The sequence below is a fragment of the Hypomesus nipponensis genome, chromosome 1, assembly GCF_054491055.1.
Source record: "Hypomesus nipponensis isolate SF chromosome 1, ASM5449105v1, whole genome shotgun sequence".
NCBI classification, from domain to species: Eukaryota; Metazoa; Chordata; class Actinopteri; order Osmeriformes; family Osmeridae; genus Hypomesus; species Hypomesus nipponensis.
Genome location: NC_140361.1, coordinates 13,239,488 through 13,265,921, shown reverse-complemented (window position 1 = coordinate 13,265,921; position 26,434 = coordinate 13,239,488). Strand labels below are relative to the sequence as shown.

The window sequence follows — 26,434 nt, the reverse complement described above, 5'->3', positions numbered from 1 at the left end:
CTAATAATCGGTGACTATGGACAGACTGACTATGTAAACCCATTTGCAGAGTCACTGGGCCTGCAACCACCAGTCACCTCTGCCTAATCCCACTCACTTCCACAGGTGGAGAATTGACCTGGATACAAAGGTGGTCTCAGGTCTGGATTTATGGGAAACGTGGTCTTGGTTGGTCGGAGCCACAGGGCCCAAGACAGTTGGATGACTCATCAAATACACTCGTAACAGGAGCATAGGAATCCAGTAGGATCCTTTACAGGCAACAGGTGCTCGGCCAGATATCCAATCCGGTGATACTTTATTGAAATACCTCAGGAAGTGAAGTACCATACCATTACAGACAGCATGGGTGGAGGGAAACTCGGGCGAGTGTGAGGATGAGTCATCGTAGAGTCATCTGTTACTGCCTTTGCAGAGTGTGTGTGTGTGTGTGTGTGCGTGAGTGTGTGTGTGTGTGTGTGGCTGGTACTGTATGTACCATAGTCCTATTTGCCTATTAACTTCATAGAATATATTATTCATTCATACAGCTGCTGTCTCACAACCTCACTCGTGTGAATGTGACATCACATCGCCCATTCAAACAGTCAAATCTTTTATTAGGCTCTGGCTCAAACCAGTCATTTGTGCAGAGAGAGAGGGAGAGCAAGAGAGAGAGATAGAGCGAGAGCAATAGAGCAAGACAGAGGAAGAGAAAGAGAGAGAGCCGAGGTATGCTCTGTCCGTGGTGCTGAAACTCATGACTCGACAGAATGACACAAACACAAACCCCATAAACCTACAAGAGGACAGATGAATTACCAGCTATCTAAGGAGAGCCAATGGGCTGGGCTGAAGCCCCCTGGTCACATGGTCCCATCCAGCTGATATAAGCTGTACCGTTCACACAGAACTGTGATGACTCGGCACAAGCCCACGTTTTCCACAGAAGGACATTCAAGCAGTTTTCCAGAACTATAAAAAGCAACATAAAGCTAGATCTAATCAGAGGGAAGCCATGTCTCCCAAGGGGAGGTTTAGTCACCAGGCCGGAGGATGAAACTGAGCCCTGCTCAGGCACCTGCACTGGGCTCACTAAATCACCAGGAGAGCCTGTAGTCCGTGGAGCACATGACATCTTTATCTCTCTGTTCTAGTCTTGCTCTATATCTCCACCTAAGATGTGCGCGTGTCTGTGCGTGTATGTAATTGTGTGCGCGCGCGCGTGCGTATTCGTGTGCGTTCCACACCTTCACGCTAGGGCGGCTCATTGAGGAGACACGGTCTCGTTGAGCCCACCTCTACTGGTTCAGGGGGTGGGGGGGTGGGGGGTGGGGGGGGGGTGACATCATGTGTCCTTGCCTGGCTGTCCCTGTGCTATCAGGTCGTGCACCGCTCCTAATCTCGTCCAATAGCAGGACGGAACACTGGACCCTGGGGGGCCGTGGAGGGGGCTACACTGAAGGGCCCCAAGGGACCCAAACACAGCTGGGACCTGGGCGTCTCCAACATTTCTCTCGTTCGCTCTTCGCCCCTTGTCCGCATCTCTCTGTCTCTCTCCCTCTTTCTCTGTTCCTCTCCGTTCCTCGGTCTTTCTAGGCCTCGCTCTCCGGTCGGTATTTCTTGTCCTTCTATTGATTCATGGCTCAAAGAAAGGAGCCGAGATCTCGGCATTGTTATTCTTAGTTTGCCCTTTAATCTCAATCTATTAAGGGTATCGTAGCATCTACTGCTGGGTGTCTTCTCACCCAATTAGAAATAAGAAATGAACAAAGCGGAGCGCAAAGGGCAGTGGCAACCATTTATTTCCTGCTTTCTCTATCTCTTTCTTTGTCTCCGTCTGTCCCTCTCTTCTCTCGATCTTTTTCCTTTCTTTCTCTTTCTCAGACCCTCATGTCTGACAATTGAGCGGGCAAAGATCTGATTTCAATGATCCTATAATGCCTGTCTGTCTGTCTACTAGTTTGTCTACCTATCTGTCTGCTCGTCAGTCTGCCTTTCTGCCTGTCTGTCTGCGCCGGCCCAGTCTCTGGCCCAGCTCGATAAGGAGCCCTTTGTCTGTGCTCCCAGTCCCACCAGGGACCACCACTCAATAGCACCTCGGCTCCAGTCTGACACCATCTCCACAGAGCAGGAGAGAGGGAAACACCTGCTGCCTGACTGGAGGGGGCTCTCTCAGTGGGGTGGTGAGGACTGTGGAGAGCACCATGTTGATCTGTGGGAAGATGTCTAACAGTTAGACATGATGAATGAAGGTTTCCTCTCTACTGGCTGACTGTAATTCTATCTTGTTACTGTATAATAGGAGAGGAGAGTAGGGGGATTGTTCTCTCTGTGTGTCTAATGTGTCGGTCACTAAAAATAAAAACTCTCTCGGCCTTCGATCTGTGTGTGTGTGTGTGTGTGTGTGTGTGTGGAGGTGTTTGGCTTCAGAGGCATGCAAGGCTGGGAGTGAGGAGTGTGTGCTGAAATGAGAAGTGGGTGTCTGTCAGGATAACAGCAACATGGCAGGGTGTGGGACGGCTATGTGATAGCTAAACACACACACACATCCTTCTTCTTGCACCTATCCTTCTTTAGACGCAGTGATTCCAAGAAAGTGTCATGCTCTGTCAAAGCACGACGAAGAAAAGACCGAGATCAGGGGAAAACACCCACAAACCCTCAGGTGTTCTTTCTATCGTGCAGTGTGAAAAATAGACAACTTTTTTCCCCTTTTTTTCCCCCGTCTATTGGATCTGGTACATTTCCATCTTTCTGACTCATGAAGAGAGCCTTTTCTCTGTCTCTCTCACAAACACACACACAAACACATGCACACACACAAACAAGTTCATTCTTTTCCTCTCAGAACCTACACAGGCACAACAGCCAAGGGAGAGGCTGCTCTGCTGGTGGGCTGATTGATGGCAGCTTGAGATGAGGCATTTCTTAGGGAAGACGCAGTGAGCTTTCTCCTGACTCAGGCACAAGACAGCAGACGTCGCACACACACACACACTTCACACAACCACACACACTTCAGGGACTTTAAGACATAATCCATCACAGCACAGCTGACCAGTCTGCTCACAAATGAGAGAAAAACTGACACCAGGGAGGATAAACACATGCTTACATCTCCCCCAAAATACACACGTACACACAAACACACGCTTATGCAGGCTAATGGCCAAGAGGCTGGCCGCAGGTGAGGCCGAGAGATGTTGGCACGTCTCTCTTTCTCTCCCTCTTGTGTCTGGCCCAGATAAACAAAGACAACAATTACATAGTCACACACACAATCAAACACAGTTACCCACACACACACACACAGTCACACAAACATCCGCATGCACACACACAGGTTAGGTAGTAATGTTCAAACAGCTTACGTAACGCATTTTCAGCTAACATGGTTGCTGCACACACACACACACACACATGCAGACTCACACGCACACATCCACCCTGGGGAAAACTCGTGTCTGCTAGGGCAGACATGGATGGATGGAGGGCTGGGGGTGCAGTGTGGATGGAAGGGAACAGACATCAGTTTAAGCCACTTTTGGATACCTACTATAGTGTACACAAAGGGCCCATAGTGTAATATTCATATGTTCAGATCATTGGCTTTCAGGCTGACCATAAGTAAGGACGTAAAACACAAACACACACACAAAGCTGTTCAGTCAGAGTGGATGGAATTGGGAACTTGTTTCCTAGTCACATATCACATCAAGGGTCATTTGCTGCATCATCACAGTCCAATGGGTGCAGCACACACACCATGGCAAGCTGCACATCATTAGTCCTGTGCATGTGGTGCATGTGTGTGTGTGTGTGTGTGTGTGTGTGTGTGTGTGTGTGTGTGTGTGTGTGTGGTGGGGGGGGGGGGGGGGGTGGGGGTGTGTGTGTGTGTGTGTGTGTGTGTGGGGGAGAGTGGGAGAGAAAGAGACCTAATAATGTAGATAGGTTATAAAGGTTGTGCTGTCTGGTTGTGTGTGGGAAGGTAAGGACTGTCAGTCAAACATTTCTACATTCCTTCACAGAAACATCTGGAGCCATCGTGTGTCCTTGCATGTTCTTGCAGCTTTAAAGTGTTCATTTGTCTCCACGCACCCACCATGCACCCACACACACACACACACACACACAGACAAGACTTTCTATGACAATAACATTACAACAGCTCCTGTCGTTGGCCTTGCTTTTCTCTTGACTCACGGACTTTATGACTTGAGTTGTACTTAAGCCCTCAGCGTGGAGCATGTACCAGGCTTGTTATTGAACAGGGAGGCCTTGGCTGTGGAGAGGCTCTGACTTCATCAGAGGCAGCTGTGGCTTTATCCTGAAGGGGGTCTATAAGGGATGTACTGCCCTGACCCGATCACTGTTATGAATGTAAAGACCAACCAGGCTCCACCAGATCATCCCTGATGAGCCCTGCTCATCAAAAGCGGGTGGGTGGGTGGGGAGTGAGTGAGTGAGTGAGTCTGCGAGCAAGTTGCATGAATGACTTTGAATGCAAGTGTGACAAAGTGGAATTGAATGGATGCGTTAGTGGGTGAATGAACAAATGAATGTATCGCCCCCACACCCTCAATCCTAAAGCATTGCCTGAAGTAATTGCCCTGGTATTTACTAAATATACTGCATGTGACATGAGATTTAAGGCTGACAGTTGTCTGTCACTTAGTGAAATATAGGTCACTGGTGGTGAATGGGGCCTTGTCGTGATGACCACATGCAATCTCTCTCTCGGCTAAAGGCAGGGGGGTAGAGAGGATGGAGGAGTGATAGAGTGATAGTGGGAGGGAGGGAGCTGGGTATGGGTTGAATAATGCAGTGGTTCTGTCACATTATGACCCAATAAAAGATGGTTACACAAACATTGGCCTCTGATGGCTTCACACTCAACTGTATAACACAGCACAACACATCCCTAGTGACATTCTCTCTCCCTCTATCTCTCCCTCTATCTATTTCTCTCACTCCCTCCATCTCTCTCTCTCTATCTCCCTCCATCTCTCTCTCTACTGCCCTCTCCCTGTCTAGCTCTCTCTCTAGCTTAGATTTTTCTTTTCAAATGTTGACACAGTGGGAAGCAAGAGAAGAGTTGATGAGTGAGAGTGAGTGAGAGTGAGTGAATGTCCCTGCAATTAATCACCTATAGTTTATGTAAAAGCAGGGCGACATAGAAACTGTTCGGTACTGTTACTCACAATGTGAGCTGCATGTTCCTAAACCAACCAATTCTTTGTCCTGGATTCTAATGAGTAAGGCTACTTGTTGACGTGAACCACCCTCATGGGGACAATAAAGTAAGTGAGTAAGTCAGTCAGACACATGTGGACACACAGTCACATGCCTGACTCTAAGGAGTGGTCTACTTCAGGGCTTTCCCTGTGCCCCACATCCAGAATAGATCTGGCTTCTGAAGGCACTCCATTTAATACTCACCAGGCAGACCCTGCAACAGAACAATTCAGCTTAACTTATAGTTGGGATATTGTGGCAGTGATGTTTTATGCTACGTCTGATTGCATAGATAGCATTACACTGCTCTGTTTCACCAATTCAATTTTCAGTGAGTTGGTAAAACAAACATTCACAAATGTACACGCACTCACAAACACATGTTTAGACACAGTCCCACCCTACCTTCGGTGTGGCAAGTGGAAGAAAGGATTGTGCTCGGAGGACGAAAGAGGTACGGGAGGTAACGTGAAAAACATTTCATCTTCTTCTCCGGTTCTTTCCTCTGGCAAAACGCTCCGGTGGTGACTCCACATCCGCACTGCCGCGACAGAGTGTAGACCGGGAGTGAGAACAGCCCCCCGTGCTCAAGGGGCTATGACAGCATCACTTCGCATAGTGCGAGCATAGTCCGTAAACTGTGTGCCGGGGAGCGAGGGGAGCGCACCGTGACAACGCGCCCTCGTTCGTTTCAGTTTCCGTAGGTCCGGTTCGGTCCAGGTTCATTTCCCGAGTGGTGCGGCCACGAAGGTAAACGCTGAAATCAGACTGTAGCCTGGAAAAAGGAGTGAAAGGGAGGGGATCGGCAGGGGGATATGCTGGTGGGGGTGGATGCTGATGTGTCGTCTGATGTGAAGTTTAATGTCCGATGTTACTTCAACGTGAGATGTAAAGCTTTTAGGCTGCTTCATTGGGTCGCTTGTCTTACCAGAAGCATAATTATTAGACTACATGGTAGACGTGTATCAGTTCAACAAAAGTTTGTACACACTTATGTTCTTGACACAGATATGTATCAGACAAAGTAGCCATATATATTTGTATTATGTAGGCCTATATTATCGTGTAAAAATAAATATTGTTGTTTCAGGTATACGTGTAATTTTACTGTGCAGTCTCTGAGAGTTTGTTCAGTAAGTCAACGGGTTATAGGCCCGCTTGGATGGAGCATTTTGAAGTATATTTATTACGTATTTAATAATAGTGTGTATATATTAAATTAAATACACACACTCCCTCACGCGCACACACTCATCATAAACATTGCGTGCTGATTTCTATGTTTCCTTATAGGTTAATCGAACTCTTTATTAACAATGAGGCACAAAAACTCGAAAAAAGTGTAAAAAGGGACATTGAAAGGATGACTTTGATGATGACAAATAAGAGTATTTAACTAACCTTGAAAGCGAATTAAAATCTTTATGTTATTGAATATGTCACAATGTGTAGCAAGGGCGAAATAGTCAATCAAACATTGGGGGGGACAGCTGTGGGACTTTATGTGTTGGGCTTATTACCCATCGTACCCATATAGCCTACATTCACTCACAATGTCAGTTAAGAGCTATTAATGTCAGTCTGGTGTCCTGTACCTTAAAACATGTTATGAACTACTACTCTGTTAATAATGTCTAACATTTCCAGAAACTTCTTCTTTTTTTTTTCAAAGAAATTACGGACGTCAGCTGATGAAGTCTCTCTTTTTCATTTTTGGCCACAATACTGCGAAATACAACAGCAACGCAATTCCATAGGGATGATCATGACGGAAGAAAGAACAAATGGCAAGACTCTAAAATAACTTGCTAGATAGCCCAATTCAGAGCCCAAAACGCTGTCAAAGCTGCTATCCCAGTTTGCTGTGATGCCAGGCTACATACTGTATAGGTTTATGTTGGCTAGCCCGTCAAAAGTCCCATACAAGATATTGCCATTGAAATTCGCACTAATTCTACAATTCAAAATTCTAGTGTAATTCACCTAGTCGTTATCTCAGGGATTATGTTAGCCAAATATTGGATATTTACCATCCATAAATAAGTGCCAAATGTCTGTTTGATGTCGCGCTGCTAACTCACTCATTGACGGTGTATAAGCTATAGGGAAAACATGACATGGGTTTCAGGAGAAATGGGTTTCGTTAACGTATAGTGTAAGGCAAGTCGAATGGATTTGGGAAATGAACTGGCCGGGATTTTATTTTTTTGGAGCTGGACAGAAAGACGTAGGCTAGCAGTCATCGACATTGCCCGCATATTCATACAGTATGAACAAATATTGGGGGGGACAAATTGTCCTTCTTTAAATATTGGGGGGGACGTGTCCCCCTGTCCCCCCGTCCCCCCATATAATTACGCCCTTGATGTGTAGGCTACTTTGTGTGTGTGAACCCAGAATAAAATACACTCGCATTTATTCTCGTTTCACATCCTCTCGCGTGACTCGCGTTTGAACTAATGTGAGCGGAAGCGCTATGTGAGCCTCTTTTCCGCCGGCCATTGAGGAAGACTAGGCAGGGTAAGAATTTCCTTAAAACGTTGTCAGAAAGTTATCGACCTCCATCCTCTATTTTGGCCGTTATTTTATGTCCCCTATGCATATTAAAGAAAGTAGTACACATGACCTTCAATTCAAGTCCAGTATTGTGTGCCGATGATCTTGCCCGTGACAAAATACAATGACCCGTTTTCTGCTTCGGTCTGCTAGCGCCAGCTTCACGTTGAATGTACATGCCGTACAGCCCTTCAGTGTCTCAATTTCGATGTTCTTGAAACAGTGTTACTTTGTTGTACCGTTTCATGCATTTCAAATATGGTGGATGTGACAGGAGAAGGAAAATAGCTAAACAACGCTTATGTCTTAACCAGCTAGCCGTGTACTTGGTGTATGACTAGCAGCTAATTGCTATCTAGCCTGATTTCCAATACAGTAGGCTTGCATTTGAGATGTTTGGCATACACCGACCGTAGCTGACCACTGACTATTGTTTACAGCCATCATGAAGCTGAATCCATTTGTGACATCTTCGCGGCGCAAGAACCGCAAGAGGCACTTCAATGCTCCCTCACACATTCGGAGGAAGATCATGTCCTCCCCCCTCTCCAAGGAGCTCCGTCAGAAGTATAACGCGAGGTCCATGCCCATCCGCAAAGATGACGAGGTCCAGGTAAGACTTGGCCAGACACTACACCTGAGTAACAAGCTCTAAAGTCGTAGCTCAACTGAGCACTGTACGTAGGATTGCCAACCATCCCGATTTGTCCAGGACATCCCGATCTATGGGTGATTTTGATTTGTCCCGTCTGGGATAGCTCCAGTCCCGTTTTCCAATCACAGCCTCGCTGGGCAATAATATGCTACTGTAAACGCATCAAAACAGTGCTGTTGAAACATCTTGAAGAAAGTGTCCTGCATTTGGGGTTGAGGAAGTTGGCAACCCTAACTGTACGTTTTGTCAGCATAAATTTAAATGTCCAGCAACTGTCTTGTAGCCCTTTGATCAGTGTACACATGGTCCAAATACATATTGTAACAGTTTACTAGTTCATGGTGACTTATCAGTCGGTGGCACATTTGGTGTGTATTGCAGGTGGTTCGTGGACACTACAAAGGCCAGCAGATTGGCAAAGTCGTCCAGGTCTACAGGAAGAAGTACGTCATCTACATTGAGCGCGTACAGAGGGAGAAGGCCAACGGAACCACAGTCCATGTCGGCATCCACCCCAGCAAGGTGAGGTTTTCTTGGATCACTCCAACTCCCATGCGTGCTTGTGGTTTCAATAGTGAACAATGGCATCCTCTTAGTCTGTTTGCTCGGAGAATGGATAGTTATTTGTTTTCGCCACTAGTGTTCTAAATCATGTGTGATACCAGAGGAGCCCTTGTATTTCTACATTCATTGTATGAGTAGATGCTTGCTCTAATAACAGCTATCAGTTAGTAGATAGAAAGTTGTGGGCCTTCCTGAAAGTTAAAATAACATTTTGCTTAGAAGTAGAGCAATAGGTGGATTAAGAGTAGATCCGATTATGCAGCAGTTTTTGATGTTGTCTGCCAACAATTTCAATTGAAGTATTCCTGTGGTCAAGGGATTTTCCATATGAAAGCTAAACCTTTTGCCTTTTGCCATAAGTTAGGTGGCTAAGACATTGTCAATGTGGACACAACCGTGACTGGATGTGACGGGATTCTTGAATGAGTGTACTTTCTGGACTTTTTTTCTGAAAATTGAATAATTACATGTCAATTTCAACTGATGCTTGCAGTACCTTTCTGACTTTAGATCAATGAATTATGGACTAGCAGACAGCTCACGTCCTTTGAGAAATGGTTCCACTTAAATATTGAAAGTGGATGTCTAGCTAATATGTTTTCTTCCTCCAGGTTGTGATCACCAGGCTAAAGCTGGACAAGGACCGCAAGAAGATCCTGGAACGCAAGGCCAAGTCTCGTGCCGATGGCAAGGAGAAGGGCAAATACAAGGAGGAGACCGTAGAGAAGATGCAGGAGTGAATAGGATCTTTTGCTATCAATAAACTGTTGTAAAAAGTGGTTTTCATGTCTTGTTTTGATATGGTGGGAGGGCAGTTGAAAGGGTGCATGCAAGGATAGAAGTTTTACTGTTGGAAGCCTGTGCTGGTGAAAATTGGCCATGTTCTACATTATTTAAAATTTTATGAAGGTAAAAAATGAGTAATCCTTTAGTTAAATGTGTGTATACCATACAAATATTATAGATGGTATGGCCACTGCACATGTAAGGTATATTTGCTTTAGTGAGTAATTACACCTACATTTTTATTGAATCTGTTTAGACACCCATTTTAATCATTGTGCATATTCACTGAAAAGTTCATACAGCACATTGAGTAGAAGTAGAATTTGAGTGCCAAAATATGGAGAAAGCTTTAGCAAAATTGTAACGTGTTGACCATGAGTTATGTCAAGTATTCTGAATGGTAGGGGTGGGCAGATGTAAAGCAGAGGTCTTCAACCCTGGTCCTCAGGGCCCCCCTGTCTTGCCAGTTTTAGATGACCCTGCTCCAACACACCTGATTCAAATTAATGGTTGGTAACAGGCTTTTGCATAACTAGATAAGGACCCATTCAATTGAATCAGGTGTTTGGAGCTGGGACACATCTAAAACGTACAGGACAGGGGGTCCCTGAGGACCAGGGTTGAAGACCTCTGATTTAAAGTATCGGTAGTATTAATACCAACGTTGGTATCAGTATTTATTGATACTGGCGTGATAACTTTGATCCTTAATTTTCAATTTCTCTTCTCATTCAGTACACAACTCCCTTGCCATCACAGTGGTTGTGCAAACACCACTCTTCTCACTAAGTGTAAGCTCACTTTGTCCCTCCCCTGTTATGCTGTGAGTTGACAGTTATAAGGATATGCATCCCCTGGCTGCGGGAGCGCGTGTGCAATCTGAGAAGTTTAACTCATCGGATACACGTATCAGGTGAAAAAACTGATATGTGTATCCCCTCTGTAACTTTTGCTAGAAAAGAGCAGACATCTCCATATTATCTCAGTTTGTTCATTGTGACCAAAAGAACACAGAAAAGAACACACATGATGGCAGGACAGACCCTTTGCATGTTAGGGGAGGGGGTACACATTCTATCAGGCCTGATATAATGGCCTGATATAATGTGTGTCCCCTCTGTAACTCATGTGAACAAAGCAGTTAATTGAAAAACCATATTAAATTAAAACATATCACGTGGGCTGGGAGGGACGGGTTATCAAATACGGGGCATCCTTGCCAGACCACACCCGCAGAGAATGGACAGATGGAAGTAGCCTAGATTAAAGGAAAACAATTGTTCATAAACCTGCATGTGATGTCGAGTCACTTAGGCCCATCAGTCGGCCTATGTAGCTAAGGTGCATGGCAATATGGAACTTTGGAGAACACTGTCGATTAGGCTAATCCACAATACTAAACGACGCATTAAACAATTCACACGTCGCCTTAATGTAACAAACAAATAAACGTATGTAGATAAATGAGTCGCTTATTACTATGGAAAAAAACGTGTAGAGTCTTCCACGTCGCTATTTGTTCCATTTAAAAAGTGAATTCGAAGTGCAGCAGTAAAACTCTGCTTCTCTGAGTTCACGTGCGCTCCCGCAGACAAGGGATACAAATCCTGGCAGGGATAAGTGCCTTGGAACGATACCGTCGCGCACGTGCAGTAAAACGACTCAGTAGCCTACTTTTGTGTTAACATTTTAACTGCGCTAGAACACGTTCATATCGAAGACTTGTTCGTTCAGAATCAGCTATATTCAGTTGATTGACTTCCGTCTCATACATTCTCGTAGCGCCACAGTGCATTTCCCTGTGGAAGCTCAGCTTCCATGGACTTTGATGGGGCTGCTGTGAACAGTTGTTTTCAGTGCTTAGGTCATTGGATGAATGCTGCGATCATGTTCCGGTGAATGGAGGAGTGGGCTAGCCTGGACGCTGGGCTTCCGCGTGATGATTGGAGGGTCTGTCGAAAGACTGCATCTCCTTTTGATTGACAGCGATTTTGTACTATAAAATTCGCCGAAGCTATTCAAACTCAGTCGGATTTTGACAAACTGCGGTAACCCGTTTCTTGGCATTTCTTTGGCGAAATTGCTAGCCAATTTTCATCATAAATTTCATTCAATTATAGCCTACATCACATTCCTTGTTTTAGCTGAACCCAATTGCCACATTTCCTCCAGGTTTAATATGTTTTCTTTAGTTCATTCATTCATACAGTAGGCTAGGCTAGTGTCGTAGGGGTGAACTAGCCAGTGAACTGAACTGAAAATTATGTAGGCCAAACCGAAAATGAGCTTCCCTTATTTGAAAGACCAGAAGCCGCCACTGATCTGCAGCCATACCGAAACGTAAATGTGTCTTTATTTTCTTATTTTAATATGTGGCTATATAAATAATGTATTATGTGTTATGTGTATTGCTTTAGTATGGACAAGACACATTAAACAACCACTAAAAGCCACAGAAGCACTGGACTATGGTAAAACAAATTGTCAACATTTGTATTTTGCAGTTTTGTTAAGGTATAAATAAATGATCATATATGCTATGTCGTGTGTCATCTCATTTGTGACATTTATGCATTCACATGGTCATGGTGCATAGATGCGTGAGTTTTAAATATTTCCGACGCTCCCACCAGAGTGAGTTATTTTCCGAAACGGAAGCTAGCCAGCTTTAGTTAGCTTCCGTTACATAGCATCCTAGCGTTGCTTCAGAGATTGTCTAATAAATGTCTATAAAATGTCTAATAAATGTCTAATAAAGCCTTAAACAGGCTCTGGTTGCTTGTTTGGTCTACTTGTGTGTGGAATGAATCATGCGAAGTCGAGTTAGTTGGTTTAGTTTAGGCTACATAGCAAACATTTTACGGTCACCGAGCAACAAACATGGTGCAAGCATTTGTTTTAGACAGCGTCTCTCTTTAGAGAAGGAAAACATTCCATAAAGTTTTAGCTAGACCTCAGATAATATGAACGTGTTCACCTTCAATTCATTATTTGTCATTAAGTTTCCTTCAGTTCATCTTTTCATAAAAAAGAATGTGTTCAATGAACACATGGGTGTATATAGCCAGGCTAACCTTTAAATTAGCAGCACATTTCCCGTATTTAACAATGATTAAACATGGACTTACCTGAAAGTGATGAACGGGCAAGATCTTGCAGTCTCTTTCTTTCTTTTTTTCTTCCCGACTCCTGTTAGCATTTTACATTTAGCAGACGCTCTTATCCAGAGTGACATAGCCTACCCCCTAGGCAAGTGGGGTGAAGTGCCCAAGGACAGTCATTTGGCACAGCCTGGAATTGAACCAACAACCTTCTGATTACTAGCCCAATTCCCTAACCACTCTGCCAACTGACTTTAAGCCCATTTTAGAAAAGTTGACCTTGCCCACTGTCAAAGTTTGTCAGCCCAATGAGGGAAGGGCACCCACAGCGAGCTTGGGAAGTTGAGTGTTTGTTGAGCCATTTGTTTTGTTTTGCCTATTTGAGCCTATTTGTTTTGAGCCTATTTGTTTTGTTTTGTTTGGGGGGGGCACCATCGTAACTTTTTGTGAGCATTTAAATACATCTCTTGTTCTGCCTGTTTTGTAATATAGCCTACGTGTCTAATATTTCTAAACTAAAAAATTATCGGTATTATAAGTATTATAACTATGATAATTTTTCAGCTATTTTTTGGTGCCCCCTCAGAAGTTGGTACAGCGCGTAGTGCGCGTAATGGGAGCGGCGGCACTGGCTACTAGACTATATAGGCCCTACACTGTTTTTGACGTGATTTAACATAACATTTTGATCGAACGAGTTGCAATAAAGTTAGGACTGCGTTCATAACGTGATAACATTTTAGTTGACATTGTCCAGGGCCCCGGTCTATGTCATGTGCCTCTGGGCAAGTTCCCAGTTGCCCTAATGGTTAATCCGGCCCTGTTAAATCACTTCATAAATGATGAGGAATATGCTTTCTCCAACACGAAAGTATAAAAGCTGCTTTTTTAAGTAAAAAGTATCGGTATGGATATTGGCAATACTGGTCTGGACCTGTATTTACTTGGTATCGGATCGATACCTAATGTTGCAGTATCGCAAACTGAATGCTATGCATGACCAACACTGGGAGGGATGTGCTGAGAAGTCCAGCCCCCCTTTTACTACTCAGCGTCATGTGATTTTAACTTCCTAGTTGTGTGGTCTGGCTATTAAATATAAGCAACAGTGTACACAGCTGGCTCACGAAACCACGCACAAGCAGTACAGAAGTACATTTCTGTGACTTTTACATTTAGAACCAAAGAGAACTATGGCGGGACTTAGTTTTGCTATACCTATGGCGGTAATGACACTGTTTTGGGGAATTGTCGGCGGAGTACTACCATGGTTTGTTCCTAAAGGACCGAACAGAGGGTGAGTTGATTGGCTAGTTTAGCAAGCAAGCTAACAAGTTAGCCACATTATAGAAGTAAGAATTTGTTTAGGTTATAAAAGTTATACAAAGTTACTTTATTCTACAGGCGAAGAAAGTTTTGATGCCTAAACTGAAAATATGCTAGCTTTTCTACTTTACTAGCTAACCTCTGCTCAGGATGGTTGAAAGCGAGTTTCTTTGCTTGTTTTCAGTGTCCTTGCAATGCTAGACATTTCGACTTGTCGTCCAGTTCAATGATGACACAACCTTTTGTTGATATGCAGTTTCTCAATAGATAATATAACATTTATGATAGAAGTGATACATTTACTGGGTTTGCCATTCTGGGACTTCCCCAATGGGTGTTAGTTCCCGTCTGTACCACTTGCACGAGTAAACTTATAATGGGCCTGCGTGCACTGCGTCGATCACATGATGTAGAACAACGTCTAGATGGTTGTATTTTAGATTATCAAATGTGTTTTCCTTAAAAAAACATATACTTAAATGGTTTTGAACCATTATTATGTTAGACCTAAGATGGGTGCATCTTAAAATGGTTTGTAGTGTCTACTTGCCTGTGATCTGTTGCAATAACGTTATTCCCTTTCCTCAGAGTGATAGTTACCATGCTGGTGTTAACAGCAGTGTGCTGCTACCTGTTGTAAGTATTTACATCTCAAAAATCTAATGAATATCTCTGTATGACCCATGCTATCTCTTGCAATTGCAGTACTATGGCCTCAAACATGAACTAGAGTTGTGTTTTTTTAAATGTTGAAATCTAGCCTTACTCACAAGCATACATATACCAAGAACACTCCTCAAGAGCCATGTACAATTAGCATATAATTAGAAGCCACAAGTCAAAGCAATGGCTTACAAAATGTATTTGACAAGTTTTAAAAGGGTCTAAAATAACCAGAGCTTGTTATCAGTCAAGCACAGGCTCACATGCCCCCCCCCCCCCCCCCCCACACACACACACACACACACACACACACACACACACAGAAGGTGGTATGCTTCCGTATGAAAAGAGAGAGGCCAGACTGTTTTAGCCTTAGGGTGTTCTCATTGACATTGATTGGTTTTAAATGCTGTTGGAATCCCATTCTCACTGTCAGCCCACATTCATCACCAGTGTGTTGCACTTCCAGTTGTCAATAGGGGAAATGGGTGCTTAGGTAGCTAGTAAGCATCTCTCCTACCGTAGTCATTTTGAGACACTGGCCTTCTGCACTCTAAAATATTTAGATAGGGTGGGGTGAGCTTATTAAATATTCACAGGCAGTGTTTTCTTACTTTCCTTTAAGGGCACTAGAGGGCACCCTAGACCAGTTGAACAATACACCTCTCGGGACTCTTTCTGATTCTACATGAAAGTGCCCCCCCCCCTCCCATGGATCACTTACTCTTAAAATTAGAAGATTGGGGACAGATATGTGGATACCTAGCCTGGGAAACAGATTAATCTACAACCTCATGTTTTGTATGTTATGGCTGGCTGGTCTGGCCAGCCACCCTCTCCATTCAAATGGATTCACATCCAAAAATGATCTGGTCTGGCCAATCACAACTGTTTATCCTATACGGGCAGGTTCATGAAGAAGACTACAGAAGAGTGCCATTGAGGTATTTTAAACAACCAAGATTGGTTATATCCATCCAATCTAATTCAGAGGCATTTTGAATATTCAGAGGCTGTTGATATGCCACTTATAAATAACAATGAACTGAGAGGTTTCCAGGCTTATGGTCTGGCAATGCCAAGCTTGTGGAAAACTAGCCTATCTAGCCAGGCAGTGCCAGGGAAGAAGAAAACCAGGAGGACTATGTTAAGGGTCTGAACTGGGCATTAAACTTACATTGCTTTTGTTTTCTCAGTTGGCTGATAGCTATCCTATCCCAGCTCAACCCTCTGTTTGGCCCTGTCCTGAGTAACGAAACCATCTGGTACCTGAACTACCACTGGCCCTAGTTGTCAAACCCTAGTGTCCAGTCAACCCCATGGAGGTAAACTCATGCAGTATAATACATTATAACCTCATTCAAATGTTTGTCTAGATACTACAGCATTTTATATGAAGTATAGTATATAGCTCATTCCACTTGTCTCCACAGAGAAGCTGCTGCACACCTATGGAGCGCTTGATCCAAACTCCAAGACGGCACCTTGTAAATCACAATCCTCGTATATATATATATATAGGATGTGACGGTGAAGAGATGCCCAGAATGGTGCCTTGTACAAATTGATCCCAAAATAACTTATAATACAAGTTTCTCATTTAATGTTTCACAAAAGTGAAACACAGAAATGACAACCTCCCATGGTCTGTGTTGTGTGTACAATGTGTTTATTGTTTCTAAGTGATTTGCAAATATTGATATGGATGTTTTATGTTTTGCCTTTAACATGATGCCTTACCTTTTTATTTCTTTAATGTCTGATGCCCTAATAATTAAACTGTCCTAAGTCAATCAAGTCTCTTTTTTAACTGTAATAAATATATTTGCTCCTACTGTTTGAAAATATGTCTATAAGGCTAGGTGAGTTGATCTCAGAGAAACTCAAAACAGTTTATTTTGCCGGCTCCGTGCTTGCCGTAGATAACTAAGTCTCAAGAATGGCGTCTTGCACAGAGGTCCACGTCAGAATATGTGAGCAAGAGATTCTCAAATATGACTTGGATATCAAGGCTCTCATTCAGGTTTGAACAGTGTTATTACTACAAGCCTCACTCATTTAATGGCATATGTTAATCGTCTACGTTGTCATATATCCATTACAGAAGATAGCTTGTGTTCCAGTACCAGCTAGCAACTGGGTTCATAACATTATATTGACATAGCTTGCTTTCGTCGTGTCGTTTTTTAACTGTTCGTAACAGTGGAAGAGTGCATGGCAAGTCCGACATTACATTTCTAACTAGGTACTGTACATGTACAGTTTTAATCTTTTTGACTCAGTTATGTTAACATTCAATGTTTCGCTATAATTTAATCATTGTGTCTTTTGCCTTGGCTGTTTTGTGTCCCAGCACTTCCACCCAAACTTTAATCTGTGCGTAAAATTAAACTTTCGTCTTAATTCCGTAACGTATTAAGTAAGTAATGTTGTTTTATAATCAGGACATCAATGAGTGCACAGGACCACTGTGCAAGCTGACAGATCTGAACTCGAAAGTTAAAGTAAAACTGCTCAACATCCGGCTGCGCATCCAGGTGAGGGCCAGGTGTTTGTATACAGTGCATCTGCGGTTTATTTTCAACCCTTAGCTGCCTTTCATGTATCATGTCAAAAACGATAATGCAACACTCCAAACTGCAAGCAAAGAAGACGAGGATGTGACGTCAGAACTGCTCTGGGGTTGACAGGACTTGGAACAGATGGGGATGGAGCAGGACAAGGAGTCTGACAAGATAGCCTTGCTTAAGGAGGTGGATGGACACCGAAAACAGATGTTGAGGTGAATCGGGGTTGGACTCCACACACACACTATCTCCAATTATGTGTGTCCACAACTAAGATGTATGATAGTGTACCAGGTTTTGGAGAGTCTTGGGATAGTGCTGAGACTGATATTTTTTCTGTCTCTGAAGTAACCAGACAGCATGGAGGAAGGCAAACCTGGCAAGCAAACTCTCCATCGACAACCTGGAGAAAAAGGCCCTGCTCAATGGAGGAGACAATGCTTTGAGACAAAGGTAAAGAAGGCTTGTTTTGCTCTTCAGTGCTCAAGATTTGATCCATAACTGTTATGAGGTGTGATTTTTTATTATTATACAGTACATCCAATGAACACAGAAAGCCACTGCTCATTTGATAATCACATTATTGATTTTTCGCTCCAATCAGGAAGAATACGAAAGAGGGAATGGCCCAGACGTCCAGTAACATCACAGAGAGCCTGATGAGCATGAGCCGGACGATGTCGCAGCAGGTGCAGCAAAGTGAGGAGACGATGACCTCGCTGGGTAGGTGGCTCCCCCTAGAGTTCAGGGATGAAACATCTCGATTCTCTGTGTTTGTCTTGTAGATTCTTTATCCAGACACAACTGGCATCTGTTTTTTCCCCCTCCATTCTGACATAATAGTAAGTTAAAATTAAGAGACACATTATTTAAACATTTAGAGGGAAAACAATTGTTAGATATTTGACAGACGTCTGACATATTTGACTGTCAGAGACGGTACAGTGTGGACGCGTTGTCTCCGTAGCAACATCATCAAGGACAGTGCTGGAGACCAATGAGGAGTTCAAGGCCATGACCGGGACCATTCAGCTGAGCAGGAAACTCATCACCAAATACAACCGCCGGGAACTCACCGACAAGCTGCTCATCTTCCTTGGCCTGGCCCTCTTCCTCGCCACCGTCCTCTACATCCTCAAGAAGAGACTCTTCCCTTTCCTGTAACCAGGGGATGCGTCTCCATAAGCTTAGGATGCTAGGTCCACTGTAGTGCTGTATAGACAGCCATCTCCATAGTCTTAAGAAGCCAGTTCCACTTCCTGTAGTCCTCTGACACTAGGGGCCACTTCCACTTCCTGTAGTCCTGTGGCACCAGGGGCCACTTCCACTTCCTGTAGTCCTCTAACACCAGGGGCCACTTCCTGTAGTCCTCTGACACCAGGGGCCACTTCCTGTAGTCCTCTGACACCAGGGGCCACTCCCTGTAATCTTCTGACACCAGCAGAGCAAGGCAGCTTCAAGGCCCAGCTTTCATTTTCTTCTCTGGATAATGCAGAAGGTGTTACGGTAATGAATTGCTTCCTCTCCGCAGAAATAAGCTCTGACCATTTGTTATACAAACATACTACATATAATTGTTTCAATATATAGGACACTTTTAACTAAACGACAGCGCATTTAAACCAGTCATTCTTTGTCGTATTTGTTATTTTTCTTGTTAATTTTGCTTCCCCCCCACTTTAGTGGGAAGGTTTGATTCCATATCAGTATGAGGTGTCTAAACACTCCTAGTGGAATAGGAACCTGGCCACGTCTCAGATATAGGATAAGGCTAACATTCCCCCAGTGTTAATCATAACTATGAGTGGGATGACATATACTCTACCTGACCTGGGAACCATCTAACGACGCTGGGTTAATCCTTGTATAAACACCTCAGTTTAACACACATGGCCTGGTATCCCTGAAAGACGTATAGGGGTGAAGCCTCCAACAATGTATGTGTAATATCTAGCAGGGAAATTTGACTGTCAATGTAACCAGTGTTCACTCTGTTATTATACTATCTCATTATGTTGTTAATTTATGATACGTAATTACATTGTTTGATACTGTTATTTATTGTACTTTGTGGAACCTAGGGACATCGTAGAAATTTAATTTGTTCTCTGTTTTCCCCCCATTGGTCTGCCTTACTTCTGATTGAATTAACTGTAAATTCTATATTGCTCATTTAATAATTCATTTTGTTAATTTATTCAGTTAAATGTGTTGATTCTACTTATGAATGTAATTAATGTCGAAAAATGACTGTTTTCTTAGTAGCAGTGAAAATGAGAACACGTCTGGTTTGATGTGGCCACATCTCCCTAGTTACACCATTAGCTTTCATGCAGTCCCAGTGTTGGGTATGCAGCCAGTCTGGGCTGGGCTGGCCTGGGCTGGCCTGGGCCTGGGCAGTCAGTCCTCCAGGGTTGGGCCAGGCTTGGTGACAGTGATGCCTGCTCCTAGCAGCTCAGATGGGACTGAGCACCAGGACAGAAAAGCTCAGAAAAGCAGAGGCAGTAATCACATTGGTAGCGATAAAGGAGCATGCGTTCCTGCCTTTCTCGAGATAAGACCCGGAAAAGCAGATTATCCTGACTCGTCTCCCTCTCTCTTTCCACCCATGGGTGGAGGGAGAGGAGGGGGAATATTTTTAGGTTAGCGCGGCCCGGTTATCTGACTTTGCCTTTTCAACACCTTAGGGGAGTGGGTGGGCACAGTGGCTACATGACCTCCCTACCCCCTTAGTTGCCTTTCTCATCATGGAACAGACTTTATGTTCACGTCCAAGTCTTTTTGTGTTGTTGCTTAAAAAACGATCATAAAACTATCAGTAAAATAATTATATCTCTCAAAATGATGTCATTTGTGGGGTACATATGCTGTGCATATATAGGGAATAGATGGTGTCACATAACCAATAAGAGAGACAAAGGTTTGTGGAGTATGTGTGGAGAGACCTAAGAGAGAGACCTAAGAGAGACCTATGCGTCTCTTACTCATTTAAAGTGGGGACATTTGCCATGGCCAATTCCTAGCCTGCTCATTTAGCTGTACACTTACACAAGGCTCTGGCTCGATGTCAAGCAAATTGAGCTATTATTACATTTAGAGCTGTGATAGTGTCAATCATGTATAGAGTGCCAGATCTCGAAAGGTGAATTGATGTCTTAGTAGTTGGTCAGACCTCTGTTGTTGAAGCTGGACAAGAAGTAGCCTATGTCATTCAGGGTTTAAAGTAGGATTTTCTAAGATGCACCATGCCAAGACCAAGTTATATTTCATATTTTTTATAGCAAAATAAATTGAAGTCACTAGAATGTTTTAATTGTGTGTGCGTCAAACACGTAATTTAATCTTCTATTCAACAAATCTGACAGAATGTACAATATGCTACATTAGAAATCAAACACATATTAGTTACTGACACTTACATTTCGTAAGAACTTTGCATGTCATAGAATGGGGCACAGTCCGTTAACGAATGGCCAGATAGTTTTTCTAACTTTATACAACTTCTAGTCCCCCGATAGATTAAGTTGAAAAGCGCGTTGTAAAGCCACTTGAACAGTTTAAATTGACGCCTAACAACAGTTGTATGTGAACCATATTGCGCTTTTTGTAGGTCCATGATATTGTTTGTTAAAAAAAGCTATGATTAACAGATATTCACTGATTTGACTTATAGAACAACAAGCAAGCAACAGGTATTTTCTACATTCTATTGAACATAGTCGGCCTACTGTAATTTAGTCCATAATATTTATGGTTATTGTTTTAATAAATCGTGTTATTAGTAATATGAGTAGCAGATGATAGTAATAATAATAATAGGAATGATAATAAACGGAACCTGTTTGTTTTCCACGATATTTTTCATAAATAACCTATGTATTTACCAGTTGTAACATAGGCTTTTTAGGATTCATTATAGTATGGTTGTCTTCTAAGAATTGGCTCAAAATAAAAAAAAGACAACACTGAATCTATTACAAGAAACAACATATTTATTCACAAATGATACATGGGAAAATTCTGAAGAAATGTTGTAAAAATGGAACATGCTTTTGCTGTCAAAAGTACACTGGCACAGTACGGTACATCCATTAAATATAGTTTATACACAAAACCGTAATAAAAGTATGATCTTAATTCCACTCTATTGAGCTAAATGATACCTGCAAACGTAGGCCTAAGTCTTCAGCATGAAAAGCACATATTTCCAATATGCGTGCATGCATTCACATATTTCAACAGTTCTATACGTTTTAATTTACCAGGCTCTAATTCCATGTAAAGAGGACACTCCGTTACTTGAGGGAAATGTGTTTTGGACGTTATTCAGTTCGCCTACCCCAAAGTTCATGTAATTACCGTTGTTCGACGAGCCCTGGATAGTTTGCATTGTGGCTGCAGGATAGCTGCATGCGTAATTGTTGTTACACCCTGGGCTTGGGTAGTTACTGAAGCTCGGATAACTGTTATAGGAGAAATGGTTGATGCCCACGTTATAGGACGTGTTGTAGGTTGCTGTGTCCGTAAGACAGGGCTTTCCATCTCGGACCAGCACGGGAACTGAGATGCGCCTTGGTGGGGGTATACCGACCATCTCCAAGCTCTGGTCCTGTCTTTGACGCTTGCATTTATAACGCCTGTTCTGGAACCAGATCTTAACCTGAGTCGGGGTGAGTTTCAGCATACCGGCCAGATGGTCCCGCTCCGGGGCAGACAGGTACTTCTGCTGCTTGAAGCGCCGCTCGAGCTCATACACCTGCGCCTGAGAGAAGAGCACCCGCGGCTTACGGCGCTTCCGAGATTTAGGTATTTCAGAGTCTTCGGTCTTCACGTCCTCCACGGCTTCGTTCTGAGGGGTGTATACGTCTACAAAGTGTAAAGAAATATATATGTAGTGTCATGGAAGTGTCATGTAAAGATTTGCCAAAAAAGGATGTAAAGCAAAACGAATAGGCTCAACAGCGAAGTCATAACAATTATGAAGAGAAAAGTATGCTGATAAAATGTTAGTGTCCGTTTTTGAAAAGGCCTTTCTCGTTGAGAGCATGGACAATTTATTTTAATTTATTGACCACCATATTTGTGCATTCACATTTTATTCAGCAAATTAGTTTGCGCATGAATTGCAGCCATGCTTATTTAGCCTATTTTTCTAAATGTAAGGCCTATAGTGTTGCTGTAATTTTGTTCCTGTTGGTTTGCGTTTGGTTGGATATTTCGATTTCAATTAAATGTCTATTTAACTTTAGCCCAAAGTAGGCAACATTTGGAATTAAGACATATTATAAGGGTTAAATCAGGTTTAATATACCTTTTTTGTGTTTTCCATCAAAGCAGTCTGTCTTTCCATCCTTGACTATGTCCATTTCTAGGAAGGTTTTTCCATAAAAGGCAGCGGCGAAATTAATGGCAGTATTTCGGTTGGCTTTAACTTCCTGAAGGTCATCTCCGAACATTGAAGCTCCGTGCGTCATCTCTCGGTGGGGTTCCTGCTTCAAGCGGGCCAGCATACAAGAGGAGGTCGGTACCGCGCAGTCCATCCGGGGAGAGATGTCCAGGGAGATCATATCCTCATGACTCTGCTCTAGGTTTAATATATCCTTAACCGAGAAGGGAGTTGACGTGCTCGGGCTGGGAAACATTGCTGTGAAACACCAATAGTTAAACTGACATAAGGCAGTAGGATAGGTTATTTCAAAATCACTACTGCTCGTTACTATTTACTAAGCTTAAGTACTGGTTTGTTTAACCTGGGAGATCCTGAGTGAAGTGTGCATCTTGAACATCAACTCGTGTCTCCCAACTTTTCCTTGCCCCTTTCTACGACGTAGCTACAGTGACAGAGGGAGGACGGAGGGAGGGTGAGGGGAGGGTTCATGTCGGATGGAGAAACGGATGGACGGATTACCATTAGTGGTCCCATTTCCGATGGATCTTAATCGAATTCCAATACGTACAACATGTTTTATATGATCACAACCATGGATCTTTACGCAAAGTATAATAGTCTGTTCAACGCTTAGGTTTTGTTGAATTGTAATAGTGTGAATAGGCCTGAAACATAATTTTACGATTGGACTGGCATTAAGTATCTTTACAATTCATTACGGACGAATACTGCCATATTTATTAGCCCATTAGGACACTATAAATTGAGTAACTAAAGTTTAATGCATGCATACAGGAAAAAATCTTATTCATCAGTCTTTACTGGGTTATTGTTGAACGTGTGTGTGTGTGCGCGTGTGTGTGTGTGTGCGCGTGTTTGTGTGTGTGTGTGTGTGTGTGTATGTGTGTGTATGTGGTTGCGCACGCCCATACGTTGTTGCTTAATTATCTAATCCGGTGGGAAATGGAGCAGACAAGAGCCGAGGAGAGGAAAGGACAACAGGTTGGTCCCCAAAGGCATAACCTGAAACCAGCAGCAACACACTCCGCTGTCTGCCTCCGAAAGATCCTGGAGCCACTCGGTCGCTTATCTGGACGTGATAGCAGATGACAACAAACCAGCACCCACCCACGCAGCAGTTGTGGCCTAAGTGTCAGACATGGCACACATTTTAAATGATGGCTAATCTCTCAAATTGTTTTATTCTCATCTAATCTGTATTGGCAACCAGGCTGCACACATTTTATGAATAAACTAGTTAGGCTATATTATTATAAGGCCTATTGGTATTTTCATAAAATCCAAAGTTGAAAAGTAGCCTGTTGCGGTACAATGGAGTGAAAAGTGCGTAGGGTAGGCTAATGCCGTGGCAATAGCAAAAGGGCAGAGAATGCTGGCACTGAACCTATTATTAATGCGTGTGGAGACGGCCACAGGAGACAGACAGCATTATCGTTTGTTTTATCTCCAGCGTTTATCACAGCCACGAGGTAAATGGGTCCCCCTGTCTCCGACCCAGCGATGGTGTTTATAGTTTTAAAGACTATTTGCGCGCTTTGCAAGCTGATGAATGGTCGTGAAATCTTTTTCAGACGCTCCGAGCGTCAACACTGGCCTGTCTCTGGCTGCAATAACTGGTGAAATAAAGTAAACGGACACAGACAGCACCATGACATGGAAACTGTTTCCTCAGCCGCGTGATGTATTGGTTTCTGTAATGTTGTACGTACATCTAGTGGGATGTTTTTATTTTACATTTAAATTTATATTTTTAAAATCAGTAGGCCTAAATAGACTCGAACAAAGATAGAGTTTTGACCTGCCTTTTGTTTTCTTTTGAGCTAATTTAACCTGGTGCCTATTTCATTACTTACGCAGACATGTTGGTATTACAAATACACAAACATGGGCCATAATCATAACGGTGTAAAATAATTCCATTAACACCGAAAAATAACTTACTTTATCTAGTAGTCTGGTTATAGAAGCAGTAGTGGTGAAGTGGTGAACAGCAATAATAACAACAACAATAATAGTTTTTTGCATTATTAATAATAATAATGATACACGTAAAAGTCTAATAGGCTAAATAAACTAAATTAAAACAACATAAATGTATTTTTTTTAAACAAATTGCCTATACATCCCGTAATTAAATTGCTTTTATGAATTGCTCACTTTAATTCGTAGGCCATCATTTTACAAGGTTTATTTATCCCATATTCTCTGTCAACTTCACAAATAGAACATGACAGGTCTATTACTGGCACATGGTTCATATCCCTAATGCACTGGACTACAGCAGTGTGCGCTCCCCTCTCACCGCCCAGTCTTTCTGCAACACGTCTCAGACTCAGATAAAGCGATAGATAACGTTGCTTAAAAACTTCCGCTGCACGGGTAGTTGTGGATATTTTGAGGCTCTCTTGGAATGAGCTGTGTGTGAGCTGTGTGTATGTGTGTGTGTGCGTGCGTGTGTGTGTGTCATCCAAATTAGTCTGTGTTCGTTCCTGGTGGTGGCTAGGTGTGAAGGGGCTGGCGTCATCCTGCCCTTCTCCAGGGCTGTCAATCAATCCAGATTAACACCCTCCTAATGGCACTGACTAATTAGGAACTAAAGGATTAAAAATGACCAGAGAGATCGTGATTGAGGCATTAACAAGGTTTTTGGTTTGCTTTGTCCATAATGTAAGCAAAATAGCCTGTATTACGCTTTGTATTTATACTGAAAACATTTTTAACAATAGGAGAACTCCCCTCAAAATAAGGTTTTGTGTTGTTATGCTATATTCGTAATTTTCAAGAGCAAATGAACCATCTAGAACTGGATCTTGGAACCTTGGGTTCTATGTTTAAAAAAAGAGAGTTCTTCAAGAAAGGGTTTTGGGCAGCACCCTTTTGATGTGGCAGTTTACTGAATGTTCACTCCAGTGTAGCTTGTTGAAAAGGATGGTCTGATGAACGTATGAGCCACATGGCACAGCTACAGTGTGTACTAGTTTTCTTTTTGATATTCGGTGTGTGTGTTATTTGTGCGAAACATCTTTCAGTCATGAACCATCATCCATTATGTGTGGTTCACCACCTGTTTCTCTGAGTAGGTGAAGATGTCTTCTATTCCCCTCTGTAGAAATGAATAGTCCGGGCTGCTGGATTCCGAGAGTCCAAGGCCAGGGCATGGCCACTCACACAGGTGTCCATCCGTCTCTCTCTCACGCCACATGGCTCTATATTAAAGACGGCTTTGGAGATGTGGACTTTTTCCACACAAGCTGAATGTGAACGTGGAGTTTACCGCCATCTGTTTCCCCTGGAAGGTTCGGGGGTGTTGAGTGTTCCTAACCCAGACTGCACGGACTGCCAGTGGAGCTCTCAGTATCCAGCCAGTCATCTTGCTCTCTTCAGTAACGACAGCGTGGGTCTGGAACGGACCGAAATGAGAAAAACAAACATGTCCACATGCTGTTTTGTGCAACGGGCCGATATTTTGTCTACGTAGAGAGTTATCTTTTAATGCTTTACCGTAGTCAGTGTCCAAGTCTGCCACCTTCTGGCACATATTTTAATTACAGGCATGAAATGGGACTGACTGGGGTGCATGTGTGAAGGG

The 26,434-nt window shown here is 43.1% G+C and overlaps 5 protein-coding genes across 6 annotated transcripts in view; 3 read left to right on the top strand and 2 right to left on the bottom strand.

The window, feature by feature from the left end:
• The window catches only part of ppp2r2ba (protein phosphatase 2, regulatory subunit B, beta a), a 40,052-nt gene extending 26,807 nt beyond the window's left edge, over positions 1–13,245 (bottom strand). Inside the window, exons 1-3 of one of the 2 annotated variants that reach the window (XM_084699129.1) lie at positions 12,907–13,245; positions 5,885–5,992; positions 5,623–5,758 (exon numbers count right to left, since the gene is read on the bottom strand). In XM_084699129.1, the coding sequence (XP_084555255.1) occupies positions 5,623–5,701 (79 nt within the window). In that variant the 5' untranslated portion in view covers positions 5,702–5,758; positions 5,885–5,992; positions 12,907–13,245. Of the gene's footprint in view, positions 1–5,622; positions 5,993–12,906 lie in introns of both variants that reach the window. The other variant, XM_084699128.1, reaches the window with a different exon arrangement.
• Positions 7,638–9,771, top strand: rpl26 (ribosomal protein L26). Its single transcript, XM_084695762.1, has 4 exons — positions 7,638–7,737; positions 8,214–8,386; positions 8,810–8,950; positions 9,604–9,771. The coding sequence occupies exons 2-4, from the start codon at positions 8,219–8,221 to the stop codon at positions 9,730–9,732; spliced, it is 438 nt and encodes a 145-aa protein (XP_084551888.1). The 5' UTR covers positions 7,638–7,737; positions 8,214–8,218; the 3' UTR covers positions 9,733–9,771.
• Positions 13,246–13,945: 700 nt separating the features above from the next.
• On the top strand, positions 13,946–16,661 carry atp6v0e1 (ATPase H+ transporting V0 subunit e1). Its single transcript, XM_084699127.1, has 4 exons — positions 13,946–14,176; positions 14,794–14,841; positions 16,065–16,193; positions 16,302–16,661. The coding sequence occupies exons 1-3, from the start codon at positions 14,073–14,075 to the stop codon at positions 16,156–16,158; spliced, it is 246 nt and encodes an 81-aa protein (XP_084555253.1). The 5' UTR covers positions 13,946–14,072; the 3' UTR covers positions 16,159–16,193; positions 16,302–16,661.
• Positions 16,662–16,789: 128 nt separating this feature from the next.
• Positions 16,790–20,688, top strand: bnip1a (BCL2 interacting protein 1a). The gene is made up of 6 exons (XM_084699126.1): positions 16,790–16,891; positions 17,313–17,405; positions 17,559–17,650; positions 17,784–17,888; positions 18,040–18,158; positions 18,403–20,688. Exons 1-6 carry the CDS (start codon positions 16,808–16,810, stop codon positions 18,597–18,599), a joined length of 690 nt encoding a protein of 229 aa, XP_084555252.1. The 5' UTR covers positions 16,790–16,807; the 3' UTR covers positions 18,600–20,688.
• Positions 20,689–21,693: 1,005 nt separating this feature from the next.
• Positions 21,694–23,077, bottom strand: nkx2-5 (NK2 homeobox 5). Its single transcript, XM_084699125.1, has 2 exons — positions 22,747–23,077; positions 21,694–22,301 (listed from the first exon to the last, which is right to left on the bottom strand). The coding sequence occupies exons 1-2, from the start codon at positions 23,075–23,077 to the stop codon at positions 21,694–21,696; spliced, it is 939 nt and encodes a 312-aa protein (XP_084555251.1).
• Between the last annotated feature and the right edge of the window lie 3,357 nt (positions 23,078–26,434).